This window comes from Dipodomys ordii, unplaced genomic scaffold (assembly GCF_000151885.1).
Source record: "Dipodomys ordii isolate 6190 unplaced genomic scaffold, Dord_2.0 Scaffold11, whole genome shotgun sequence".
Taxonomy (NCBI): domain Eukaryota; kingdom Metazoa; phylum Chordata; class Mammalia; order Rodentia; family Heteromyidae; genus Dipodomys; species Dipodomys ordii.
In genome coordinates this window covers 11,787,804-11,813,226 of record NW_012267227.1, presented here as the reverse complement: position 1 = coordinate 11,813,226, position 25,423 = coordinate 11,787,804, and the positions used below count along the sequence as shown (strand labels likewise).

The 25,423-nt window shown below is 42.8% G+C and overlaps 1 protein-coding gene across 1 annotated transcript in view; it reads right to left on the bottom strand.

Annotated features, from left to right (window-relative positions):
- Atp8b4 (ATPase, class I, type 8B, member 4) overlaps window positions 1–25,423 on the bottom strand; it is a 102,332-nt gene that overhangs the window by 47,075 nt on the left and 29,834 nt on the right. Inside the window, exons 6-13 of the mRNA XM_013009961.1 lie at window positions 25,103–25,173; window positions 23,547–23,629; window positions 18,958–19,116; window positions 14,951–15,039; window positions 12,600–12,796; window positions 9,118–9,326; window positions 3,079–3,122; window positions 2,102–2,267 (exon numbers count right to left, since the gene is read on the bottom strand). Of these exons, the coding sequence (XP_012865415.1) occupies window positions 2,102–2,267; window positions 3,079–3,122; window positions 9,118–9,326; window positions 12,600–12,796; window positions 14,951–15,039; window positions 18,958–19,116; window positions 23,547–23,629; window positions 25,103–25,173 (1,018 nt within the window). The remainder of the gene's footprint in view (window positions 1–2,101; window positions 2,268–3,078; window positions 3,123–9,117; window positions 9,327–12,599; window positions 12,797–14,950; window positions 15,040–18,957; window positions 19,117–23,546; window positions 23,630–25,102; window positions 25,174–25,423) is intronic.

The window sequence follows — 25,423 nt, the reverse complement described above, 5'->3', positions numbered from 1 at the left end:
AAGAAAAAGGAAAAAAAGAAAGCCAAGGTATTCATGGCCTGATAAATAACTTTGAAACCATAAGCTAACAGTCAGCTCTCTCAAATGGGAGCTGGGCAGATACGCTTGTAGTACCAAACCTGGCAAAACAAGAGAGTCATCTAGGTATCCTGTGGATTTCAGGAAGATGTCACCGACGCCTAGGAGACAAACCATATGTTCTGCCTCCCCCATACAATCTCAGGAGACAGACGGCTGTAAGGAGAATCAACACTCACCCAAGGACTGTCACAACACACACAGGAATGACAGCCACAAATCACTGGACGTTATAGAACAACAACACGAAAACTAGACAAAGAGCTCAGAAGACACAGAACACTCGATAAAATGAGGCATAATAGAGGGAAACAAAAGAAAATTCCAAATTAAGTATAATTAATATCCTCGACGAGGTCTAAAGAATATCGTAATGTTAATGGAAAACAGATTGCCATTAAAACAAAATAGACTTGGGGAAATGAAATAAACTCAAAAGGCCGAAACAAAAGAGGCTTACTTAGAAGGACATATTCCCAAATGGAAAGACAATTATTCCCTATTGATGTTAATATTATAAAGATCAGTTAAAGTCAGAAATATAATTATGTGAGTCTTCAAAGTGATTAAAATCGGAGGAATGGGTTAATTCAGTAACATCCAGGACAAAATTATGGCTTGAATGTAGTCCCAAGATGAAAAGACAAATAAGCTCAAATACATATGTTATACACATATATATGCAAAGACAGAATTGCATGTATGCACACATACATGTGATACATATATATATATATACACATACATATATAACTTTTATGATGGAATTAGCCAGGTAGTAATTTTAACTGGAGATTTGGTAGCATGAAAAAAATTCTACATCATATTCTGTAAGTCTTTCCTTCCTTTGTTCTTCTCTCTCTTTCTCCTTCCTTTCCCTCTCTTTTCCCTTTCTTTCTTCCTTCATTCCTTCTGTGTTGTTTTCTACCTTCCTTCCTTTCTTAGGTATTAGTTTTTGTGCTCTATAGCTTTTACCATTCCTCTAGTCCTTCCACCTCCAACCCCCTTTTTTGCTTTAGTTACTTTTCCTTTTTTTGTATGTTTTTTATTGTAAAAATGCTGTACAGAGGGGTTACAGTTACACGAGCAAGGTCATGACAAAGGAGAAGGCAACAATGCACAATAGATAAGTATATTCTTTTTTTGGGGGGGGGTCCAGTCATGGGGTCTGAACTCTGGGCCTGGGCGCTGCCCCTCAGCTCTTCAGCTCAAGGCTAGCGCTCTACCACTTGAGCCACAGCGCCACTTCCGACTTTTTTCTCTTTGCCTATGTGGTTCTGAGGAATCGAACCCAGGGCCTCATGCATGCAAGGTAAGCCCTCTACCACTGAGCCACCTTCCCAGCCCCGATAAGTATATTCTTGATGTTCTATATTTAGTTCAAAAAATCCTGCAAATTTAATATGTGTTTGTTTTGCTTAAATAAAGATAAGGCCTTTCATTCCTGTATTTTGAATATTTTTTGGGGGGGGGTCCGGTCGTGGGGCCTGAACTCTGGGCCTGGGCACTGTCCCTCAGCTCTTCAGCTCAAGGCTAGCGCTCTACCACTTGAGCCACAGCACCACTTTTGGCTTTTTGTTTATGTGGTGCTGGGGAATTGAAGCCAGGGTCTCATGCATGCAAGGCAAGACCACTGAGCCACCTTCCCAGCCCCGGCCTTTCATTCTTGTAATCCTAACAACTCAGAAATGAAGATAGGGTATATGGCGGTTTGAAGTCAGTCTGGACAAAATGTGAGTCCCTCATGCCAACCAATACAAAAAAAAAAAAAAAAAGCTGGGTGTGGTAGCATACACCTGTCACCTCAGCTCTGTAAATAGGAAGATCAGGTCCCAGCCAACTTAAGTGCAAAGGCAAGACCCTGTTTGAAAAATAACTATAGCAGAAAGCGCTGAAGTCATCATCTTATTTTGGTAGAGAGCCTGCCTAGCAAGCACAAAGCCCTCAGCCCAACTCTATTACCACCAAAAATACAAAAACAGGAACAAAAAATCTTAACCTCTCAGAAATATTTTCCACTTACCTGCACTCGTTTCCTCTGACATCACTGTGTGGCAGAGAGCAAGTAACCTAAAGAATTCATGGACTTTGGGATCGCCCATCTGAATGGACTCCATCAGACTGTGGTCAAAGAACTGACATGTCCTCTTTGCTTGAGATCTGACAGAGAAATCCACAGGCTTTTCTCCCTGTAAGACAACAGTGGCATCACTAAAAACAGCCACAGAAGTTAAAAGGTACAGCTGTTAAAAGTCCTTGTTGCTGGTGGCTCACATCTCTATTCCTAGCTACTCCTGAGCTCTGAGGATTGAGGTTTGAGGCCAGCCCAGGCAGAAATGTCCCCGTCTCTTATCTCCAATAAACGTTTCAAAAACCGGAAGTGGAACTGTGGCTTAAAGCGGTAAAGCTCAGGGACAGCAACCAGGCCCTAAGTTCAAGCCCCACAACCGCCAAAAAAAAAACAAAAACCAAAAAAACAATATTTAAATTTTTTTTCTTCAGTCCTTGTTGCTGGACGCCAGTGGCTTACATGTGTAATCCTAGCTATTCAGGAGGCTGAGATCTGAGGATCATGGTTTGAAGCCTTGAAGCCAGCCCAGCCTATGAGACTCTACAATTAACCGCCACACAAACAAAAAAAGTGGGGGGGGGGGAATGAAGAGAAAAAGGGAGTTTGAATGCAGCCACAATATTCAATGCATAGCCGTGAAAGTTTTTACAAAATGAGCCGGGTGGGGTTGGGAAGGATGGGGGGAGAATAATAACATGGATCGAGATGCACTGCATTTGTAAACTGATTTGTTGAACGGTAAGTCTTTTGTACAGCTACTCAACGTTAATAAAAGGTAGAAGTGCAGCTGGGGCTCAAGTAGTAGCTGACAGCCTTGAATAAAAAAGCTAAGGACAGCACCCAGGCCCTGATTCCAAGCTTATATGTTGTCTGGTGATAGTGCAAATCATGCCTTATCATATTCAATCAGGAACTTATCTCTTCCATACCTTAGCCATTTCTTTCTTCTCGCTGACTTCATCGTGTTTTTCACCTGCCAAAACAAACATTGAAGATCAAATGAAAGTAAAATTAGTCAGGAGCCAGTGGCTCACACCTGTAATCTCAGGAGGCTCAGACCTGAGGAACTGTAGTTCAAAGTCAGCCCAGCAAAAAAGTCTGGGAAACTGTATCTCCAATAACGAGCAAAAAGTTGGGCTAGAGGTATGGCTCAAGTGGTAGAATGCCAATCATGAGCAAGAAAGCTGAGCAAGAGCATAAGGCCCTGAGTTCAAACCCTGTATCGGGGGAAAAAAGTAAAATTAAAACTATATTTACACATTTAGTTTTAAGAAATGCACTTATTTCTTAAAGCACCATCACTAGATAGCAATATAAATTCAAACATAGAAGTATTAGAATTCCTAATCCTGCCTATTAATGTAGAGAGATACTCGTGGATCTAAATAGAACTAAACTGAAGCTGAAATTTAAAAAAAACCTACATTAAAGATTATAATGTGGTATTCTGTACATTTTATTACTTTGTTAAATTATACTGTTTCCAAAAGGCAGAGTTTTGTCTTTCCTGACCTCACAGCAGAAGAATCAAAGATGATAACAATAAAGATGGTGGCCCAGATCTATGATCCTAGCTACTCAGGAGGCTAAGAGATGAGGATCACAGTTCGAAGCCAATCCAGCCAAGAAAAGTTCATGAGACTCTTATTTCTAATTAATCACCAAAAAGCCAGAGGTGGAGCTGTGGCTCAAGGGGTAGAGTACTAGCCTTGAGCAAAAAAACCTCAGAGACAGTGCCCAGGCCCTAAGTGCAAGTCTCAGAACTAGCACTTGCATGCACACATGCACAAAATATACCTAGTAGGTACATTTTGGCCTAACTTGGTTAAGCAGAAAACATAGCTATGTGCCAGAAACTTAAAGCATTTCCTTTTTATTTATTGTATGGATATAGAAAATAGAAGAGACATGAGGTGAAAAATAAAATGATTAATTATTCCATTGCTCAAAGATGGCCAGTATTTGTAGGAATTTGGTGTCTATGTAAAAATATAAAGACATACTCACCATAATCTTCACCAATTTCTGGTTCCTGTCCTATGAACATTTCTCTTATCATTAAAAATCCTTTATGAATCATATTTTTGCAAGGATGGGGGCCGGTCATGGGGCTTGAACTCTGGGCCTGGGTACTCAGCTCTTCAGCTCAAGGCTAGAGCTCCACCACTTGAGCCAAAGTGCCGCTTCTGGTTTTCTGGTGGTTAATTGGAGATAAAGACTTCCCTGCCTGGCCTGGCTTTGAACTGCAGTCCTCAGATTTCAGTCTCCTAAGTAGCTTAGGATTACAGGTGTAAGCCACCAGTGCCCAGCATGAATCATTATTTTGATTATAGAGTAGCATCATTTATTTTAGCTTCCCATTATTGCAAGCCATTTAAGATTTTTCTGACTCTGCCTTGATATTGGAAGGCTGAATACTCTAGGCTAGGCTTTCTTATGTATAGTGATAATAATGAGCTATCTGCATCCACCTGGTAACTGAGCATTTATTGTGAATACTTAAAGTGAAAGATGGACATTTTCATTCCTTTTTTTATAGCGAGGGGAGCTGAGGAATAGGACTCAAAGCCGAACAGTGAGGCCAACAGTCAGCCTGGTGAGCATTTGAGCCCAGCTCCCTCTTCCTTTCTACACTATGCTCTGGCACAAACACTCAGCATATAGTTATTTGGTTTTTGTGGGGCACAGTACCAAATCTGCAAAACCATGTGCCTGCTCTGCACCAGTCCCTGAGCTAGTGACAGATGTAGCCAGACACCTGGAATCTGAGCCTCAAATCCGCCATGATGACCTCAGAATCCCACTTGTAGTTATTCTAATAAGATGAAGGGGGGGAGGGGAGGAGAAGAAGGTGAATAGAGAAGATTGCATGCTTGTGTTGTGATTTCACACACACACACACACACACACACACACACACACACACAGAAGACATTTATGGGATTGCTGATGCAAGGGGAGAAAAGTTAATTTTTCATTCAGAACACAGATTTAGATGGGTCAGAGTAGAATGTCAAATTTTCACACGGCCCAGATCTATCACTGAAACAAGCCCAAGTTATACCAAAACAAGAAAGAAGGATCCTAAGACCTTCTGGGGGTACTTCAGGAAGGATATATTTTATTGGTATTATAAACTATAACGGCTTATAAGGCCAAGGGTCTAATGGGATTACTTAAGTCTTTCCATTACTTCCCTGAATTTTATGGGGAAAATTACAGGGCATCATGGGGTGTATAAACTCTCGCAGATTTGTAAAAATCTTGAGATGGATACCTGTGAATGCCTTCTCTGAGATCGGCCCTGTAATGAGCATTTTGGTGAGGGAATCAGTGATGTACCCATCACTGAAGGAAAGAGAAAAATCTAGGCCACATTGCAATTCAAGGGGAAACTAACTCTTGCCCCTGAATTGAAAAGGAAAGGTTGGGAGGAGCCTTCTTAAAATTTGAGGGGCCACCTCAAAGGAACAGCTCAAAACTTAGCTGTTCAGTGGCTGGGTTCTGACAGACATTCCCATTTCAAGAATAAAACCTCGAGCCCGGTGCTGGTGGCTCACGCTTGTAATCTTAGCTACTCAGAAAGCTGAGAAACGAGGAACATGGTTTGAACCCTAGACCAGGGAAGGAAAGTCCATGATACCCTCATCTCCAGTTCACTACCAAAAAGCCAAAGCTAAAGGATAGCACCCGGAGCCCTGAGTTCAAGTCCCAGTACCACCACACAAATAAACAGGAAAGAAAGCAGAAAGACCTATTACATCCTATCAAAGCAAAACAGACACATCAAGGGCAAGATAATTTTTTTTTTTGGGTCCGGTCATCGGGCCTGAACTCTGGGCCTGGGCACTGTCCCTCAGCTCTTCAGCTCAAGGCTAGCGCTCTACCACCTGAGCCACAGCGCCACTTCTGGCTTTTTTTTCTTTTTGCTTATGTGGTGCTGAGGAAGCGAACCCAGGGCCTCAGGCATGCAAGGCAAGCGCTCTACCACTGAGCCACCTTCCCAGCCCCAAGGGCAAGATAATTTTATCCCTGCAAATCATTCAAGTATTTTAAACCAACCCACTTCACTCAAGAATGACTCAATATTGAGCCAAAACACTGTTCATGGAGGCTAGATATCACCTGACCATGACATCAGAACTAGGCAACACATGGCTCTAGGTTGCTGTATTTTATAGCAGCTATCAATCTCCCGGGCAGTCTCTGGATGGCAGGTGTTTCCAATACATAAAAGCCTCTAGACTTCATTATTTCGAATGTTTTATGACTCTTACGAATCCTACTAGCTTTATCCATACTCAGGAAACACTCCCCCACCCCCCACCGCCCTAATTCTTAAAGGATGGTTGCCACGCGGTTCTTTTTGACTTCCATGTCTTCTGGCCCTGCTTGTGGCAGCCTGCCAACTGAATTTCCCATGGCACTTCCTAAATAAGAGAAGCGAAAAACCAACACTCTGCCTCACCTTGAGGATTGAAAGAGAAAGTCGTTTACAGGGGGAAATGAATCAAGATGGATGGATGGACAGACAGACAAAGACACCAGAAAAATACAATTACTAAGTATGAAAATGGTCAGACTCAAATATTAAAACCAATAAATAAAAACTAAAATAAGCAGCCACTAGCTCTCCGCTGGCTATGCCTAGATGTTTAGATGTTTGGTTATAAGAACAGGAAAAACAAGAAAAGGGCTATCTTACAACTGCTCTTCCTTTGATATGTTAAAAAAAATCTTAACATGAGGAGAGAAACAGAGTGTAATGCATGCCTAGCAAAGTCCTGTGCCTTTTGATATGCCTCGATCCTATCTCCATGTTTTAACACAGTAAACAGCACACATCTTACCCACCCCAAACCATTTCATCCAGGGATTAGGGTAGACTCTCCCAGCTCAGAAAGTATAAAAGCCACACATTTTTTAAAAAGCTACCAAGCTGGGAAGGTGGCTTAGTGGTAGAGTGCTTGCCTAGCATGCACGAATCCCTGAGTTTGATTCTTCAGTACCACATGCACAGAAAAAGCTAAAGTGGCACTGTGGCTCAAATGTTAGCTTGCTAGCCTTGAGCAAAAGAAGCTCAGAGACAGCGCCCAGGCCCTGAGTTCAAGCCCCAGGACTGGCAAAAAAAAAAAAAAAAGCTACCATTTAGCTGGATACCAGTGGCTCACACTTGCAATCTTAGATCTCAAGACTGTGTGATTGGAGGATCACAGTTCAAAGCCAGCCCTGGTAGGGAAGATCATGAGACTCTTACCTCCAATTAACCACCAAAAAGCCAGAAGTGAGACTGTGGCTCAAGTGGAAAAGCACCAACCCTGAGTAAAAAACTCAAGGTCAGTGCGCAGACCCTGAGTTTAAGTCCCAGGATTCCCCCCCAAAAAAAGAGAAAGAAGAAAAAGTCTGAACAAGAAATGTTTCATCCTCATTGTTCATTTCTCCTTATTCTTATCCTGCTATACCAAGATACATTCTTGGTTCAACTTCAAAAAAATTCTTTAAGAATAATTTAAATAATTTAAGTTGCTTCTTAGAATTGAAATTATCAACATGGAGCAAAAGAATAAAAAATACTCCCGAATTTGAAAAAAAAACCTAATATTCTAAAGTGTAATCATTTAAACCACTACTTGAATTAAGCCAGTATTTTTAGAGTCTTTTTAAAGTATCGTCTAAGACATTTTTTTCCTGGTATTGGGGCTTGAACTCAGAACCTGGGCACTGTCGCTGACCTTTTTCACTCAAGTCAGATACTCTGACACTTGAGCCACAGCCTCGCTTGTTGATGGTTTGTTGTGGTGGTTGTGGTTTGGTGGTTAATTGGAGTCTCATGGATTTTCCTGCCTGGGCTAACTTCAAACCAGATCCTCAAATCTCAGCCTCCTTGAGTAGCCAGGATTATGGGCATGAGCCACCACCACCAGGTATAAATAGACTTTAAAAAACCCCAAAACAGAGCATTTATCTTTTCAAACGCATGTGAATGGCAGCTGGACTGGTGAAATAGCGTGATGGTCCCTCAGGGTGTGAGCTTTCACGGAACTGACAGTAAATTCTCACGAATGCCTGCTCTAGCGTCAAGCCCAGAGGTAACAGGGAACAAGCATAAAATAAAACCAGGCTGCCAAGAACTCATCCTCCTGGGATGTGGCTGTCTGGAACACCACGGAAGAGTCACACAACTGAGGGGTGCTCAGGATGTGCAGCGTACCCTTCTGAACCTCCTCCATCCACCAACTGCAGCAGACCGACCCAGACTTCCACCTAAATTAGGCACCATGGATCCATGAGCACCAAGCCAAGTGCTGCTAAGAACATATTAATGAGAAGGTCGTGGTAGAATTTGGAGTGGGGGGAGTGAAGGAGGAAGACAGTATTTCCAAAATGATATTATAGGGGGAGGTGGCGCAGAGAGGGCAGAAGAATGGAGAGAGGCAGGGGGGTGAACATCGTCACGATATCTAATGTACATGTGTGAACTGAAAACCAAGTAACTTGAGGGAATGGAGAAGAAAATGGGGGAAAGCCCTCTGTACAACACCTGAAAGATGATAAAAATAAATGGTTAATTTTTAAAATTTTAAATGATAATTGCTTCCCAAACATATTGGCTCATGCCTGCAATCCTCCCTACTTAGGAGGCTGAGATCAGGAGGATAACAGTTTGAGGTAAGTCTTAGCGTGCACACACACAGAAGATTCCACCTCAACCCATAAAAAGAGGTAAGGTGTGGTGATGCATGTCTGTCATCTCAGGTATATAAAAAACCTACATAGGAGAATCACAGTCCAGGCATAAATCTAAAACCCTATTTGAAAAACAACTGAAGCAAAAAAGGTGGAGGGAAAAATGGCTCAAGTGGTAGGGTATCTGCCTATCAAGTGCAAAGCTCCAGGACTGCCCAGCACCGATGCTGTTATTCCAAGAACATTCAACGTCATTAAGAAAAAGAAAGCGTGGCTCTTACCGTAGATTTTCCCATTAATGGAACATTTTTTAAAAGTCATGATGTTCTGAGTAAGGGTGCCCGTTTTGTCAGAGAAAACATATTCAATCTGGCCCAGCTCCTCATTAAGGGTGGTCGTCCGAGCTTCGGCAGGTGTGGCTTTGCCTGAATAATACATCTTCCGATCCCAGTTTATAAAATAACTGTGGCCCAGACGAATGACTTCCACACTGTGGAAAAGAATGAGAAAGATAGAGAAAGAGAGAGACAGGAAGGAAAGCACAGAAGGAAGGAAGGAAGGAAGGAAGGAAGGAAGGAAGGAAGGAAGGAGAGCTCCATTAACTTCAGAACATACAGAGATTTGCCAAAAAAAAATGAAATCTGCCAAAGTCCTCAGAGTTTTAGAGGCAGGGTGAGTGAATCTCCAAGTGCCAGTGGCTCACGCCTGTAATCCTACCCAGGAGGCTGAAATCTTTGGATCACAGTTCAAAGCCAGTCAGGGCAGGAAAGTCCATGAGACTCTTATCTCCAATTAACCACCAGAAAACTGGAAGTGGCGCTGTGGCTCAAGTGGTAGAGTGCTAGCCTTCAGCTATTGAGGCTCAGGGATAGCACCCAGGCCCAGAGTTCAAGCCCCACAACCAACAACAACAGCAATAAAGATAGATAAAAGATACTCTATCCCAAGGTCTCAGTGATCTAAAGAGGGTCTGTTCATAAACCCCAGAACCATAAGACCAGAGGGGGATCCTAGTATAAGCCTTTAGGCAATGGTTTTCTGTTCACCTCAAACAAGCTCAGTAGAGATTTCTGCGTAGCATATTACTTTGCATCTCTTCTTATATCTTCATGGGAAAAGATATTTGTCCTGCTAGGCATGGTAACTCCTGCCTGTAATTCTACCTACACAGGAGCCTGAGATCTGAGGATCACAATTCAAAGCCTATTCTGGGCAGGAAAATCTATGAAACTCTTTTGTCTCCAATTAACTATCAAAAAGCCAAAAGCAGAGTTGTAGCTCAAAGTAGTAGAACACTAGCCTTGAGTACAAAAGCTCGGGGATAGTGCCCAGGCCCTGAATTCCAACCCTAAGACTGAATCTCACACACACACGCTGTTTGTCTTATGTCCAATAGACAGAAATGTGTTGTGATATATTGACAGGATTTCATGTTGGCAAAAGAGGTCTAAGTTGCATCTCCAGAAAGCACAAAGCAAACCGTAACAGCCACCGAGTGAAAACAGGGGTGTATCATCAGGCTGCTGTGACCACTTCCTCAGAAAAGAACATCATCTCACATGGCAGTGGTGATCAGGACTTCCTGCCTCCAGAGACGGGATTTCTGTGGCCAGCAGCAGTCTGAGTTCTTTCCATGGGCATCACATAAACTGCCAAAGGGACTTCCGAGATTATAGTAATGTCGGATTATAGAGAAGTACCTTCTACCATAGTTTAATGAAAACATCGTCTTATTACTTTTACTCCTATTTCTTTTCTTTTTTTTGCTTAACTGTATTTTTTTGTCTTTTCTTTTTTGGTACTGGGGATTTTTTTGTTTGTTTGTTTAACTGTATTTTTTGTCTTTTCTTTTTCGGTGTGGGGATTGAACGCAGGCCGGCGTACTTGCTAGACCAGCTCCTTGCCACTGCGCCACATCCCAGCCCCACTGCTTCTTTTCTGATCACTTGCTTTCCAATTTTATCAGCCAATTGTATTTTCTTCTTTGACCAATCTAATGGTAATTGCCAACTTTCTTTGTCTGATATTAGCATATTTCTTGCCGACTTATGTCAAGTTTATACTATAAATTTGATCAAAAAAAGAAATATCGTACCCAAATAATTCTTTGTCTTAATTTTGTTTCTAGGTTTTTTGTTTCTGGTGGGTTTTTACATTCTCTCTCTCTCTCTCTGTCTCTCTGTCTCTCGTCAATTGTGGGGCTTATACTGTGGGCCTGGGTGCTATCCCTGAGCTCTTCAGCTCAAGGCCAGCACTCTTATCACTTGAGCCACAGTGCCACTTCCAGTTTTCTGGTGGTTAACTGGAGATAAGAGTCTCGTGGACTTTCCTGCCTGGGCTAGCTTTGCAATGTGATCCTCAGATCTCAGCCTCCTGAGTAGCTAGGATTACAGGCATGAGCCACCAGCACCCAGCCATATTTTCTTTTTTTTTTGGTCCGGTTGTGGGGCCTGAACTCTGGGCCTGAGCACTGTCCCTCAGCCCTTCAGCTCAAGTGCTCTATCACTTGAGCCACAGCACCACTTCCGGCTTTTTTCTTTTTGCTTATGTGGTGCTGAGGAATTGAACCCAGGGCCTCAGGCATGCAAGGCAAGCGCTCTACCACTGAGCCACCTTCCCAGCCCCAGGACACAGTTTCAATAGAAGCCCATTCTGAGCACAGGCTCAGCCTCCCAAAGCAATCTGTGGCACTGTGGCCACATTCCACCACGTCCAGACCACTTCCCACAACCGCAGTAAAAATTAGTTGAGGATTTAAAGCTGGTGATTGTGTGTATTGTTAAAACACTGATAATGAGAGTATTTTAATGACCACACTCCATCTTGGCTCTCACGTTGTTGGGAACTGTCTAGTTCACTCTTGGTAAGGTTAGCATAGAGAATGTCTCAGGTCTAGACATGAGAGCCATGTTCTAAGTCTTACTAAACACACACAGACATGTATGTACAAATGTATGTATGTATTATGTATAGAGAGAGAGACATAGAGGAGAAACAAAGCCACGCCATTGTATCTCTAGTTTTATCTGGGTGCTTGTCCCTTAGCTTTTTTGCTCAAGGTTGGCGCTCTACCACTTGAGTCCCAGCTCTATTTCTGGCATTTGGGATGGGGATAAGAATCGAATGGAAGTTCTTACCCTGGTTTAGCTTGGAGGCATGATCCTCAGATCTCAGCCTCCTGAGTAACTAGGATTACAGGCGTGAGCCACTTGGCACCCAATAGTTTTCTCCATTTTAAGTGGGGAAACTGAGGCTCAAGAGGGTGAGGTCTCTTGCTCAATGTTATGGAGCTAGTAAACATTATATATATATATATATATATATATATATGGAGAGAGAGAGAGATATGACCTTGACCTTGAATCCAGGTATGGCGAGCCAACTAGGGGAAGGAGAGGTTCTATCTCTGACCATCTCTCTAATCTTGTTCTTTTTTTTAAATCTCAAATCAACTCAATTCTAATTGATCGGCTTGCCTGAGATTATAGTGTCATCCATGTCTTTTAATAAAGAAAACAACCACACAACCACATTCCTGAAAAACCCAAATCAAGAAAAGCAAATGTACTTATTGTCATTTGAAAATGTCAAAGTTACACAGTATTCAAAGGCTAAGTGGCCCCACTTGCCACAGATGTAGCAGCTCCCACTCCGAAGGAGACCTCAAATGCACTGCTCTGATTTTAGGACAAACAAAAGTGATTACGGGAAACAAAGGCTTTTGATGACAAGGGATTCATTAAAGTGTCAACTCTCATCTTACCTCACGTACAATGAAATGGGAACCACTGTGTTAAGAATGATAATATACGACCAGAAGGTCAAGAATCCTGAGAATATGGAGTTCTTCTCTCCTTCGTTCCAAAAGAGGAAAGCTCTGAATTGGCCCCCGACTTCATTCTCCCAGAATGAATTTCCTATTGCAAGAATAATTCCCAAGCAAACCAGAAACCCAAAAATCTGAAATGAGAAGAGAAGTTTGGTCAAGGTTAACTTGAACCTTAAACTAGTCACATAGTCTGATCACATCTAACTCCCCCTCTCCCCCAAAAAAATGCTATTTGAAAGTCAAGTTATGCAAACCTCTTCTTACCTTATTGATATGGATAAAATTTAACATTTTCACATCAGGAACATGATTAAATACTTGACATAAATTTTTCTTATTCTCTCATTGGCTCTCTAGGGTATGTGTGTATAAGAGAGAGAGGGGGAGAGGGGAGAGGAAGGAAGGAAGGGAGGGAGGGAGGGAGGGAGGGAAGGAGGGAGGGAGAAATAGAAAGTGACACTGTGGAAAATAAACTATGCAACCTGTGGGTATGGATGGGAGGGAAGAACTGGGAATGAAGGGAGGGGTAATGCTGATCTAAAAGCAATATACTTTTTACCTGACTTAAATAACCATAATCCCTCTGTACATAACGTTTATAATAACAATTCTAAAGAGTGTTTAAGTGGTCTCATTGAGGAAGCCCATGTGCCCCAATTTGCCCTGCGTGGCCTCAGTTCACATGCGCGGTCCAGGCCAACACTGCTAATATACATTCAAATGTATCCTGTTTGAGTGATACATTATATGGTCACCCGAGACATAAAAACAAAAGCTAGACAATGTCAGTAATAAAGATGAATCTCAGACTTGTCAAGACTCTTCCCTACAGAAATGGCTAGTCAACAAGAAATATTAAGTTAACACAATTAAATTGCCTATGACATCTATACTTTTTTTTTTTGGTCGGTCCTGAGGCTTGAGCTCAGGGCCTGGGCGCTGTCCCTGAGCTTTTTAGCTCCAGGCTAGTGCTCTACCACTTTAACCCACAGCACCACTTTTGGTTTTCTGGTTTTTAATTGGAGATAGGAGTTTCAGTGACTTTCCTGGCCAGCCTGGTTTAAAACCATAACCCAGCTTCCTGAGTAGCTAGGATTACAGTTGTGAGCCATAAGCACGGGGCTATACTTTCCTTTTGAGATTTTTTTTTAAAGTAGCAAGCAGCACACAAAAAAATAGCAACCTTTTACACTATAGAAAAACAAACATTTGGAATCATAGTATTTAGAGAGACAGAAGATCATTAGGTAGGAAGTTCAAACCCCAGACTTAAAAACAAACTCAGAAGCCATGAGTTGGCAAGATGTCCTGGGGACTTTTTTTTTTTTTTTGCTAGTCCTGGGCCTTGAACTCAGGGCCTGCATGCTGTCTCTGAGCCTTTTTTTGCTCAAAGCTACCACCTTGAGCCACAGCGCCACCTATGGTTTTCTGGTGCTTAACTGAAGAGACTCATAGACTTTCCTGCCCAGGCTGGCTTTGAACTGTGATCCTCAGATCTGTTTCCTGAATATCTAGGATTATAGGCATGGGCCACTGGTGTCCAGCCTGGGGACTTTTCCTATGAAATGTCACACCATGTTAGGGGCTGGACCAACATTGTTGAGGGAGGAGTTGGCCTAGAGACTGACAATTTATTCCCTCCTATTCTCTTTTTTCCTCCAAGAAAGAACCAGAGTTCCATGTTCCTACGCTTGCTTTCTTCTTTCTCTCCCTAATAAAATAAGGGCATGAGAAGACAGAGTTGGGGGAATCTTAAAGTATATTAGAAAACCATATAGGAGAAAAATGGTAGAATTATGGATGTCCAATATGCTACCGACTTGGTTCCTGTATCACACCAGCCACAGTTCCTGTTAATGGTTGATTCTACATACTCATTGAACAGAACGGAAGAATTAAAACTAGCAATGCTTGGCATTCAATGCCCAACTTCAAGCATTCAAAAGCTGGGGTGAGTTGTTGCTTTACACCCCAAAATATCACCTTGTGGTATCTACCTACCACCATGGTTAAGCAAGCCCTGGAAGTAAGGCAGGACATTTTACACTGGGAAGTGTAGGAGGTCACAGGCTGCCAATAAGCTGGTCACCTTACCACTGGGAAGGAATTCATTATCATCTAGAAAACAGAAGGGAGCTCAAATCAGCTCCCAGGGCGAAATATTTAAATGCATACTCTACAAGGAGAGGGTAGACTTCCAAAAGAGAAGTCCCAGAGAAGCAGATGAAATCATGTTCTGACAATAATGACCAGCACTACTGCCTAATTTTGCTATGGCAACTTACCCATAATACTAGAGTATTCATCAGCCTATCGATGCTTGTCCTCTTAAACTTTGTCTTACCACTGTTCTGCATTAATTTAGTGTCAGGACCTGCAAGAAGAAAAAAGAAGACAACTAGAAGTGGCGCTGTGGCTCAAGTGGTAGAGCGCTAGCCTTGACACAGAAGCTCAGGGACAGTGCCTAGGCCCTGAGTTCAAGTCCCAGGACTGGCAAAAAATAAATAAATAAATAAGAAGACAACTTTGGAATAATCAGATGATATATTCTTATTCCTGTCACTAATCTCTACTCATACCAATGTTTCTGAAAAGGAAAACCCATGTTCTTCAATAAAGAACAGTGGACATCAAGTTGTGGATAATTCTTAATTTGCAACTTGACAACAAACCTAAATATTGCACTGTAGTCTAAGTTCAGATAGAACATGGGGCTAAAAGGTTTCAGAAATGCTTTGTTGCAAAACTCTGGACATTAACAAGCTAATTTGGAGCACACACAGCTAACAAAGTCAAAGGATGGGAGGGAGGGAGGGAGGGGGAGGGAAGGAGGGAAGTAGGGCAGGAGGGAAGGAAGACTGGGAGGGAGGAAGGGAGGGAGGGAGGAAGGGAGGGAGGAGGGAGGGAGGAAGGAAGGGAAGGAAGGGAAGGGAGGGAGGCAGGGAGGCAGACGGGCAAGAAATTATATCCCACTCATGGAAGAATGGACACATCCTTGAAAATTTTGACTTAAAAGACAAATAGAAACAAAGATTAGAGTCTCAGAGCGATTCACCGCTGGTCTTAGAGACTGTATCCCAGTGTGCTGTTCTCAGTCACTCATGTATAAAGGAAAGACCACCCACATTCTCTCAGAATTGTTTATTAAAGGCATATGAACATTGAGGGTGAGAAGTATTTCTTTTGTAGCCAAGATCACAAAGACCAAATAAAGTTTGCTAAAAAGTGAAATAGAAACTAGTTGAACATTTTTTTAAAATGTACTTTTTCTTAGACATGCAGACATATACAAACGAATGATAGAATCTACTTTATGGATTGTAAGCACTTAAATATATCCAGAGATATTTAGACTCATGACTCTTCTTCTCTTCATAGTCAAAGAGCTTGAAAGAAATTCCTATAGTCACCTAGTGCCAGTGGCTCACAGCTACAAGCTTAGATAACTCAAGAGGCTGAGACCTGAGGATCGTGGTTCAAAGCTAGCCCAGGCAAACAAGCCCACTCTTATCTCCACTAAACTACTCAGAAAAAGCCAGAAGTGGCACTGTGGTTCAAGTGGTAGAGTGCTAGCCTTGAGCACAGAGAGACTCAGAGACAGAGCCCAGGCCCCAAGTTCAAGCCAGGACTAGCAAAAAAGAAAAGAAAAAAGAAAGAGAAATGTCAGCTTTGTCAAGTCAACTGTGATTCTTGGCAATAGGAATAAGCAGAGTTACACTACAAAGAGAAGGGTGAAGAATTCATCTGGGATTCTGGTTTTCATGATATCTGGGTATTCAATTCTTCAATGAAATGGCCATTGGATTCCGGAGTGGAGAAAACTGACCGTGATCATGACAACCCCTGCTCACCTATATTCTAGTTAAGTGTTCTGTGAACTTCTGTGCCCAGACTAAAGAAGACAGATTCCCCCTTGTCCCTGGCTCAGCCCAGGGAGCAGGCAGCAAATACTGGGCTGAGGATGAAGCGCGAGAGAAAAACAGGAAAGGGAAGAAATAACATTTGTCAAGTACCCGCTTAAGCATGCCACATCTCAAGCTCTGACAATGGACTCATTAGTATCTCCAGGCGACAACTTACGAAGCTTGAGAAACCGAAAAGTCATATTCCTGAAGCTGGTAAGCAAATCGGAGCCCAGATCTGCTAGTCTGTAAACTTCCGTTCCACTGTCTTGGAGGAGACTTGGTTTTTGGGTTTTTGGAGGTGGGGCAGTACTAGGATGTGAACTCAACGCCTGGGCACTGTCCCTTGGCTTTTTGGCTCAAGGCTGGTGCTCTACCACTTGAATTACAGCTTCATTTCCAGCTTTTTTGGGGTAATTACTTGGCCGTAAGAGTCTCACAGACCTTCCTGCCCAAGCAGGAGCTTCCAGTGAACAGCAGTCCTCAGATCTCAGCCTCCCGAGTAGCTAGGATTACAGACGTGAGCCACAAGTGCACAATTTCCTATTCTTTTTGTGTAAGAGCATTTTCCCCATACAGACAGTTGTATGAAGGGGAACTTAGCCCCTGTCAGTGGCTCAGCACAGCTGTCTCACCATAACATGGTGCAGCTGATCTACAGTCCTGAATTAGTCATTCTAAGTAAGATCAAGTGCACATCAACTGGCTCATCCTTATGACAAGATTCCTCCATTTCTACAATGACCAGGCAGAAGCAAAGTAAGAGGGGATTTCCCATCAGAAAACCTTCAACCAGGGCACCAATGGCTCACACCTAGACTCCTAGCTACTCAGGAGGCTGAGATCTGAGGATCATGGTTCAAAGCCAACCCAGGTAGGAAAGTCCAAGAGACTCTTTTCTCCAATGAACCACCAGAAAACCAGAAGGGGAGCTGTGGCTCAAAATGGTAGAGTGCTAGCCTTGAGTGAAAAAGTTCACAGACAGCGCCCAGGCCCTGAGTGCAAGACCCACGACCAATAACAACAACAAAAAAAAACCTTCAAGAAACTTCCCATGATGGAAGAAAAGAAGTCTGCACATATGCCAAGCTCTCAATTTCTCTGCAAGAGCAATGCAAAGAAGGGAATAAACAACCACAGGTTTATTTCCCTGCTTAAAGACTAAAAGCATCTGATGAAAGACTCAATCATGAAGTCAGACTCATTCCCAGATCAAAGTACTATATGCCTCATTTCTAGGGATTTCCCAAGTCCTTAAAATGGCGATGCTCCAAACACAAGAGCCACCGTAACGCCACACACGGCTCAGAGTATCTGGCAACAACTGGCCAGACTTTTCTAACTCTGGAACACTTTCGAGCCCTTAATGAGCAAATTTTGTTGTTGTTGAGGAAAGTCAGTTAAACAAAACAAAACATTCCCACGTTGATTGCACATATAATCACCAGACCCAAAACGCATCTTAATTTTGTGTCACAATAAACAGGATTTTTAAAAAAAAAATCAAAAGCTGGCAAATGAAGCCACGAGTACAAATTTGGGTGGCTTTGGGAAATGGAGCTACTGTAAGCTTCCCTAAGGAGGAGTGCCATCCTGGAAATCCATAGAAATAAAGTGGAACAGGCACACATGACAAGCAAAAAGCCAGGCTCCGGTGGCTCACGCCTGTAATCCTAGCTACTCAGGAGGCTGAGATCTGAGGACCGTGGTTGAAAGCCAGCCCAGGCAGGAAAGTCTGTGAGACTCTTATCTCCAATTAACCACCAAAAAGCCAGAAGTGAAGCTGTGGCTCAAATGGTAGAGTACCAGCCTTGAATTGAAAAAGCTCAGGGACAGTGCCTAGGCCCAGATTGGTGCCATCGGTAATGGGGGTGGAGGGGAGGGTGATAAGTCAAGCAATAAGAACAGAAGGCCCCCTCTCTCTCTTTCTTCCCCCTTCCCAGGCTCCTCAGTCCTGTTTATGACCACGAGAAACAGCTATTGGCCAAAAACAAAAATGACAGCGGAGCCCCTAAGAAGACTTTCTCAAAGGAACTGCTTGATCGACCATATCAGCCGTATTTGCACTCGTCCCTCTGTTTAAAGCGGGCTGACCAAATACATAGAATAACAGGGGTTAGAGAGAGAGAGAAATTAAACAGTGGCTATGTCCAAATCCCAGCAACCTTAAGGATAACTTCTAAGACATCAGTGGCTCCCATACACAGGGGCCTCCTGGGCTATTTTCGGGGCGATGACATCCTTTCCTGGGGTCATACACTCTGAGGTCCTCCCCAGAGCAGCGTCTTGCCTGGAATGAAGAGCCACGGGTCCGTCTCCACGTGGCAAACGGATGGACTGAGGGGTGAATGGGGGGCAGCGATCTGGTGGTAGAGGGCTGTGAGCTGTACCTGCAAAAACGACCATTCCAAAACACCAGCTGGTGTTCCTCAGGGCGCAGCCCCTCAGGATGAGCTTCTGGTTGGTGAGCGCATGCTTGCTCCCCTTCCAGGCGAGCACTCCCGAGAATCTGTCCAATTTGTTGTTGGGCGCCTCACAGACAACAATCCCTGGGAAACAGAAAAGAAGAAAGTTTTTGGTCCTCTCTTGACAAGCCCACGGTACCACCTGCTCCCATGCAGTGTGTTTGTGTATTTATATGTGTATTTATAGTGCATAATATGCAGTGTCTTTTTCTTCCCTCTTAGACGTCGCAGTCACAGTGTTCGGTGCACAGGACTATGCTTGGAAAATAAATGGAGAAACTACAAAGTTAAAATGAGAGGGGAGAGGGGAGAGAGAGAGGGGAGAGAGAGAGGAGAGATAGGGAGAGGGAGGGGGAGAGGGAGGGGAGAGAGAGAGAGGGGGAGAGAGGGAGAGAGGGAGAGAGGGAGGGAGGGAGAGAGGGAGAGAGAGAGAGAGAGAGAGAGAGAGAGAGAGAGAGAGAGAGAGAGAGTGTATACTGGGGCTTGACCTCCAGGCCTAGATACAGTCCCTGCGGGATTTTTTGTTTTTTGCTGAAGACTAGTGCTCTACCATCTGAGTCACAGCCCCACTTCTGGCTTTTGGGTGGTTTAACTGGAGGTAAGCGTCTCACAGACTTCGCTGCTTAGGCTGACTTTGAACTGTGGTGTGCAGATGCTGCCTGTTGAGTAGCTAGGATTATAGGCAGTCACCAGTGCCCAGCTCATCTGAATGTTTTTGTTTGGTTGGTTTTTGTCGGTCATGGAGCTTGAGCTCTGGGCCTGGAGCTGTCCCTGAGCTTTTTCTGCTCCAGGCTGGCTCTCTACCATTTGAGTCATAGACACACTTCCAGCTTTTTGCTGGTTAATTGCAGATAAGAATCTCATCAACTTTCCAGCCTGGACTGGCTTCAAATCTCAATCCTCAGATCTCAGTCTCCTTCGTAGTTAGGATTACAGATGTGAGCCACCAGCAACAAGGTCATTATTTTTGTTTTTTTTTTAATAATACGACATGTGGCTCAATTGTGGTTAGCCCTTCATTCTAACCTCTATTTATTTAAAAAGGAAAATAATATTGATTAACACTGGCTCAAACTGTGGAGAAAAACTACATTGTGCATAAGGAGCCATTTTTCTAAATCCTCAGAACTCATTTTCCCTCCGGCCACTGGACCAATCACCTGCATTACCCCAATTTTGAAGAACCTTGCATTGAGTGAACAATCCCTAGCACAACATACATAAAATCATAGGATGAGAGAAACCCTTTAAGCGTTATCCAGAATCTTAACCCACGACTACATTTCTCACACTTCAGACTTGGCTACTCTTGAAAATAAAAATGTGTTTGGGGCAAAGAAACACATGAAGTGTCAGCCCTTGCCAATAGGAATATAAAAACCAGGTTCATTTGATGGTTTTCCCTGTTGTTTGCAAATGCTGACATGGAGGCAGAGTCAACTTTGAACTTGTTGGCCCGCTGCTCCCCCCCCCCTCCAAGGCTCACATGGAGGGTGTGGTTCTAGACAGGGATGATGAAGCCAAGGGGTTCCGCTTGGCTGGTTGGAGGCAAGGGCCCACTGGAGACTTTCTCTAACACTGTGGGCCCAGGAGTTATGTACTAAATATAGGATCCAGTCAAAACAAAATGGTGGGAGCAAAACCAAACCACGTTTTTGGTTTAATGGAGGTAGGGGAGGATGGGGCGGGGGGAGGCTGTGTTGGTTTTATTTTGTTTTGCATTAGCATCAGAAGTGCCCAGATTCCCCTTTCATAGGATAAGAACACACATTTCTAGCTGGGTGACTGGTGGCTCAAGCCTGTAATCCTAGCGACTCAGGAGGCTGAGATCTGAGGATCATGGTTCAAAGCCAGCCTGGGCAGGAAAGTCGGTAAGATTCTTATCTCCAATAAACTACTCAGAAAAAGGAAGAAAGGGTGCTGTGGCTCAAGTGGTAGAGCACTAGCCTTGAGCAGAGATGCTTAGGGACAGACCCCAGGCCCTGAGTTCAAGTCCCAGGACTGGCACACACACACACACACACACACACACACACACACACGCGCGCGCGCGCACACACACACACACACAAATTTCTTTTCTACCTCTTTCCAAAAAGGGGCAATAGTTTTCTTTGGGCCATGTTGACAGAATGGGATATTTTCTTTTCAGAAGGCTGAGATATGAGTGTCATGGTTCCAAGCCAGCCTAGGCAGCAAAGCCAATGAGACTCTTATCTCCAGCTAGCCACCAAAAAAGTCAGAATGAAGTGGTGGCTCAAGTGGCAGAGGGCAAACAAAGCTCAGGGACAGTGCCTAGGCCCTGAGTTCAAGCCCCAGGACCAGTCTAGGTGCATGCACACACACAAACAAACCAATCTGTAGCTTATCACAAAAACGGAACTCCATGCCCAGTGTTCCATAATTTTTCAGATACATTGGTATCGTTTCTTTCCATATACAATTAGCTATATTTCATGACTTTCATGGAAGTCTTCCACAAGACAAACATACATAGAATAAGATATTGTAAATTGTTATTTAGGACTTGAAGCCAAGAGCTTCTTCAAGTGTCAGAGACTACCTATTACTGTTACCCTGGTGATTATGATGTGTAGTTATTTTATTCCTTAAAAGAATGTCACCTATTTTCAAAAGCTCTTTTCTCTCCAACTATCAAGCCTTTCGCTACCTATTAATACCATCACCATACCAAGTTAGCACTCGCTATATGAACAGATGCTACTTCCCATGTCAACACGTAGAATCCACGTCCCATGAACCAATTGTGCCATTGGGCTGTGTTTTCCTCCAGGTGGGTGGAATAAAGCTACCTAGTAAGGTTAAAAATTTTTAGTCATGAGACGCTAGCTAAGTCTTTTTGCTTACTTATTTTTAGCCACACAGAGATGTTCATTTTTTTAAATGTCTTCATTACACACATGCTATTCTTTAGAAAGGACCACAAAATCCACAAAGATTCCTGAATAAACAGTCAGCCCTTTCTCGGCTTCAAAATTCAGTAATAACAGTCATACAAAATATGTAAACTTGTCATGTGTTGTAAAAAACAGATCTCAGACCAGTCAGTTACAATATGCAAAAGATTCTTAAACACATTTGGACAATTTGCATATGGGGCTTTCCCCAAGGCTTAAAAACATCCAGTTTACAAATGCATCATTGAAAAGCATTTCCAGTCATATACTTGGGAAAGATTTTCAATATCCTAAGACTTCACAAGAAATAGCCAGGTCCACTCAATTTACTTTTGTATTTGTTGTAATACTAAATCAAGTTGTGTATCTTTTCTTAGAAATTTGATTCACTGGGTTTTTCTTCTAAATTCAATAAATTAGGGGTTGGGCTTTTCAGATTGTCTGAAATGTGTAAGAAGATTTATATAAGAACTTTCCCAATTGGTAGATTTATACCCCCAAAGTCCAACTTTGTCTTGTAAATACTATTATGTGTATCTGGCTAGCCCATCTATAAAATTTTATCAGGGATGATAACATTGAAAATCACTAAGAACATTGCTACTTTTAAAAATATGATATCAGGCTGAGTGCTGGCGGCTCACACTTGTAATTCTACTCCAGAAGCTGAGATATGAGGATTGAGGGTCAAAGCCAGCCTAGGTAGGAAAATCTGTTAGAGTCTTATCTCCAATTAAGCACCCAGAAAAGCTGGTATTGGCGCTGTGGCTTAAGTGACAGAGCACTTGCACTGAGCAAAAAAGCAAAGGACAGCCCCCAGGCCCTGAGTTCAAGCCACAGGATCCACACCAAAAGAAAGCAACAACAACAACAAAAAAAAGCAAAGGTTAGAGGAAATATGTATAAAAATGTATGTGTGTATGTGAGAGAGAGAGACAGGAACAGAGAAAGGCAGGGAGGGACTGGTAGGGAAGGGGAAAGGAGGCTGAAATTAAAACATGCAAATAAGATGTGGGAAGAAATAGATGGAAGAAAAATAAAAGACTACAGGAAATGAAGCATAATCATGGTGGGGTATAGTTTCTTAAGTGTCCCCACTCTTTCAAAGGCTTTTCCACAACGCATCTTGCGTCATTCTCTTGGGTCTTTAAATTCGGCTAACAGGGAAATTTTAATTTGCATATTATATCTAATTTATTTCCCCGTAATCCATCATTCACTCTTTAGATGCTTTCTTAGAACTAGGGAATCACATTTCACTGGGGATAAACCCCTGGAACACCACGAATGCTTGCCGTGAACTTTAAGGTAGATTAAAATGAAATCCAAGACTTCACAGTGAAAAACTAAATTTAGCAGATGTCTGGTTCTCAGCCCAGAAACGTCCCAGTCTTGTGACTCTGGCATTTTATGTTCTCTAAAAAGTGACAATAGGTAAAATACATATAATAGAAAAGAAGGATCTATATTGCTTTAACTTGGGGATTTTTTTTTTTACCTTGTGGATTGGTTGAATGGCCAGTCCTGTGTGAAACAAAGTCATTCGTTTATTATATTACCTTTTGGTTTTGAGCTTTTGTTGTTTAAAACACTCACCATCAAACCTTGCGAGTCTGCTAATATCTGCTCCGAGTTCTGAGGTAACTGATAGGGCATGGCGAACTTTTAGGTTAGTCTCCCTGTGGAATTAATGACATGACATGAATTTTTATATGGAACAACCCAACAGCATCCAAAGCACTAGGAAGGATGGGTGCCCCACCTATGAAATCTGATCCGAAAACCCAGGGACCCACTCCCAACCCCCACCTTTAATTTAATTCATATTTTTCACAGAATCTTGGGAAAGTGGGTGGGGCTTCTCAGGTTCCTCAGAGTTGGCATTAGCTTAGCCATTCAGAGAGAGCAGGTCATCTTCTGAGCAGGAACACACACACACACACACACACACACACACACAATTCTGACCATCTGTCAGAGTCCTGTCTTTTATGGAAATGTCTGGTAATGGGTTCATTCAATGGTTTCATTCAGGAGATTGATTTGAGATGTTTTGTCTTTTCAAATGTAGTATACAGTGAATGCTATAAATGTTCCTCTTGCTGCTGCTTTAGCTATATCTAAAAATGTTCTGCCAAAAAAAAACAAAAAACTAAGCATAGGATTACGCAGGCCAAACTGTATTTGAATAGTTCAATATGGTAATGACTTGGGAGATACTGGCTAAACCCTGTTGGCAGGTTGGAGTCCTACTTCCCTAGGGCAAATGACCTAATTCTCTCTTACCGACTCCTTTCCCTATACAATAGGGTTTATATAGTCAGTCTCCTGTTGAGATTACAGAATCTAAAGAACACATGCTCGTAGATTATGCCCACATAGGTAAGCATTAGATACATGTTTTTTTTTTTTTGCCAGATAAACAGACTGAGTCCTCTGAACACAGAACCACTCCATGGAATATGCTAAATCCTCCACATGTCAGGATGACAGCACAGCCCATTTTTCTCTTTTCTCTAAAAGGTCATATTTTAAAATGCCCTGAGTCTTTCTTTCTGGGGGAGGCTGGACACTCCTTGTCATTTTCCTGAGAAAGATGAAATGAAAGCACACACTTCTGAGGAACTTGGCCAAAGACTCCCTACATGAAATGATTCACATGCACATGCGGAACTTACTATTTCAGAGAGGAAATAAACTCCAGAGATCAATCAGTTTTTTCCAATAAAATCATGCAGAAAAATTACAGTTCTAGAAATTATGGCAAAGCAATTAACAATGGCCTTTGCAATTTAGACTTTATGTCTTCCAGGAAAACAGAGAAGAAGACAGAAGTCCTAGTTCTAAAGACATTTACTCTTAAAGAAAACAAAGGCTAAGTCCCAGTGGCTCACACCTGTAATCCTAGCTACTCAGGAGGCTGAGACTTCAGGATCGTGGCTCAAAGCCAGCCCTAGCAGAAAAGTCTGTGAGACTCTTATCATGAATTAACCACCAGAAAGCCAGAAGTAGTGCTGTGGCTCAAAGTTGTAGAGAGCTAGCCTTGAGTAAAAAGCTCAGGGACAGCATCCAGGCCGTGAGTTCAAGCCCCATGACCAATCAATCAACCAACCAATAAATACCTCACCAATGATCCTAATTTAATCACTTACCCATCGAGCTCAGCTGTTTCAATGTAACAGAGACCATGTGGCTCACTACTTGATAGAAGAAGCAAGTCAGCCTATTTTAAGAAATCACAGACAAAAGAATATTTGAGAAAAGCAGAGGTTGAAGGCCCTTGTACTATAGAATCCCCAGCCAGGCCCAGCTTCGGAACTGACTGAAGGGCTGAGGTCCTGAACTCCCCCTTTTGGATGACCACAGTCAAATCCTCCCTCTCCTTCCTTCTCTACCCCTGATTTTCATCCCAACAGAGACTTCTGAAGACTGACAGAAATTAAGCCAGTGGGCTTTACAGGAAGGAAGGAAGG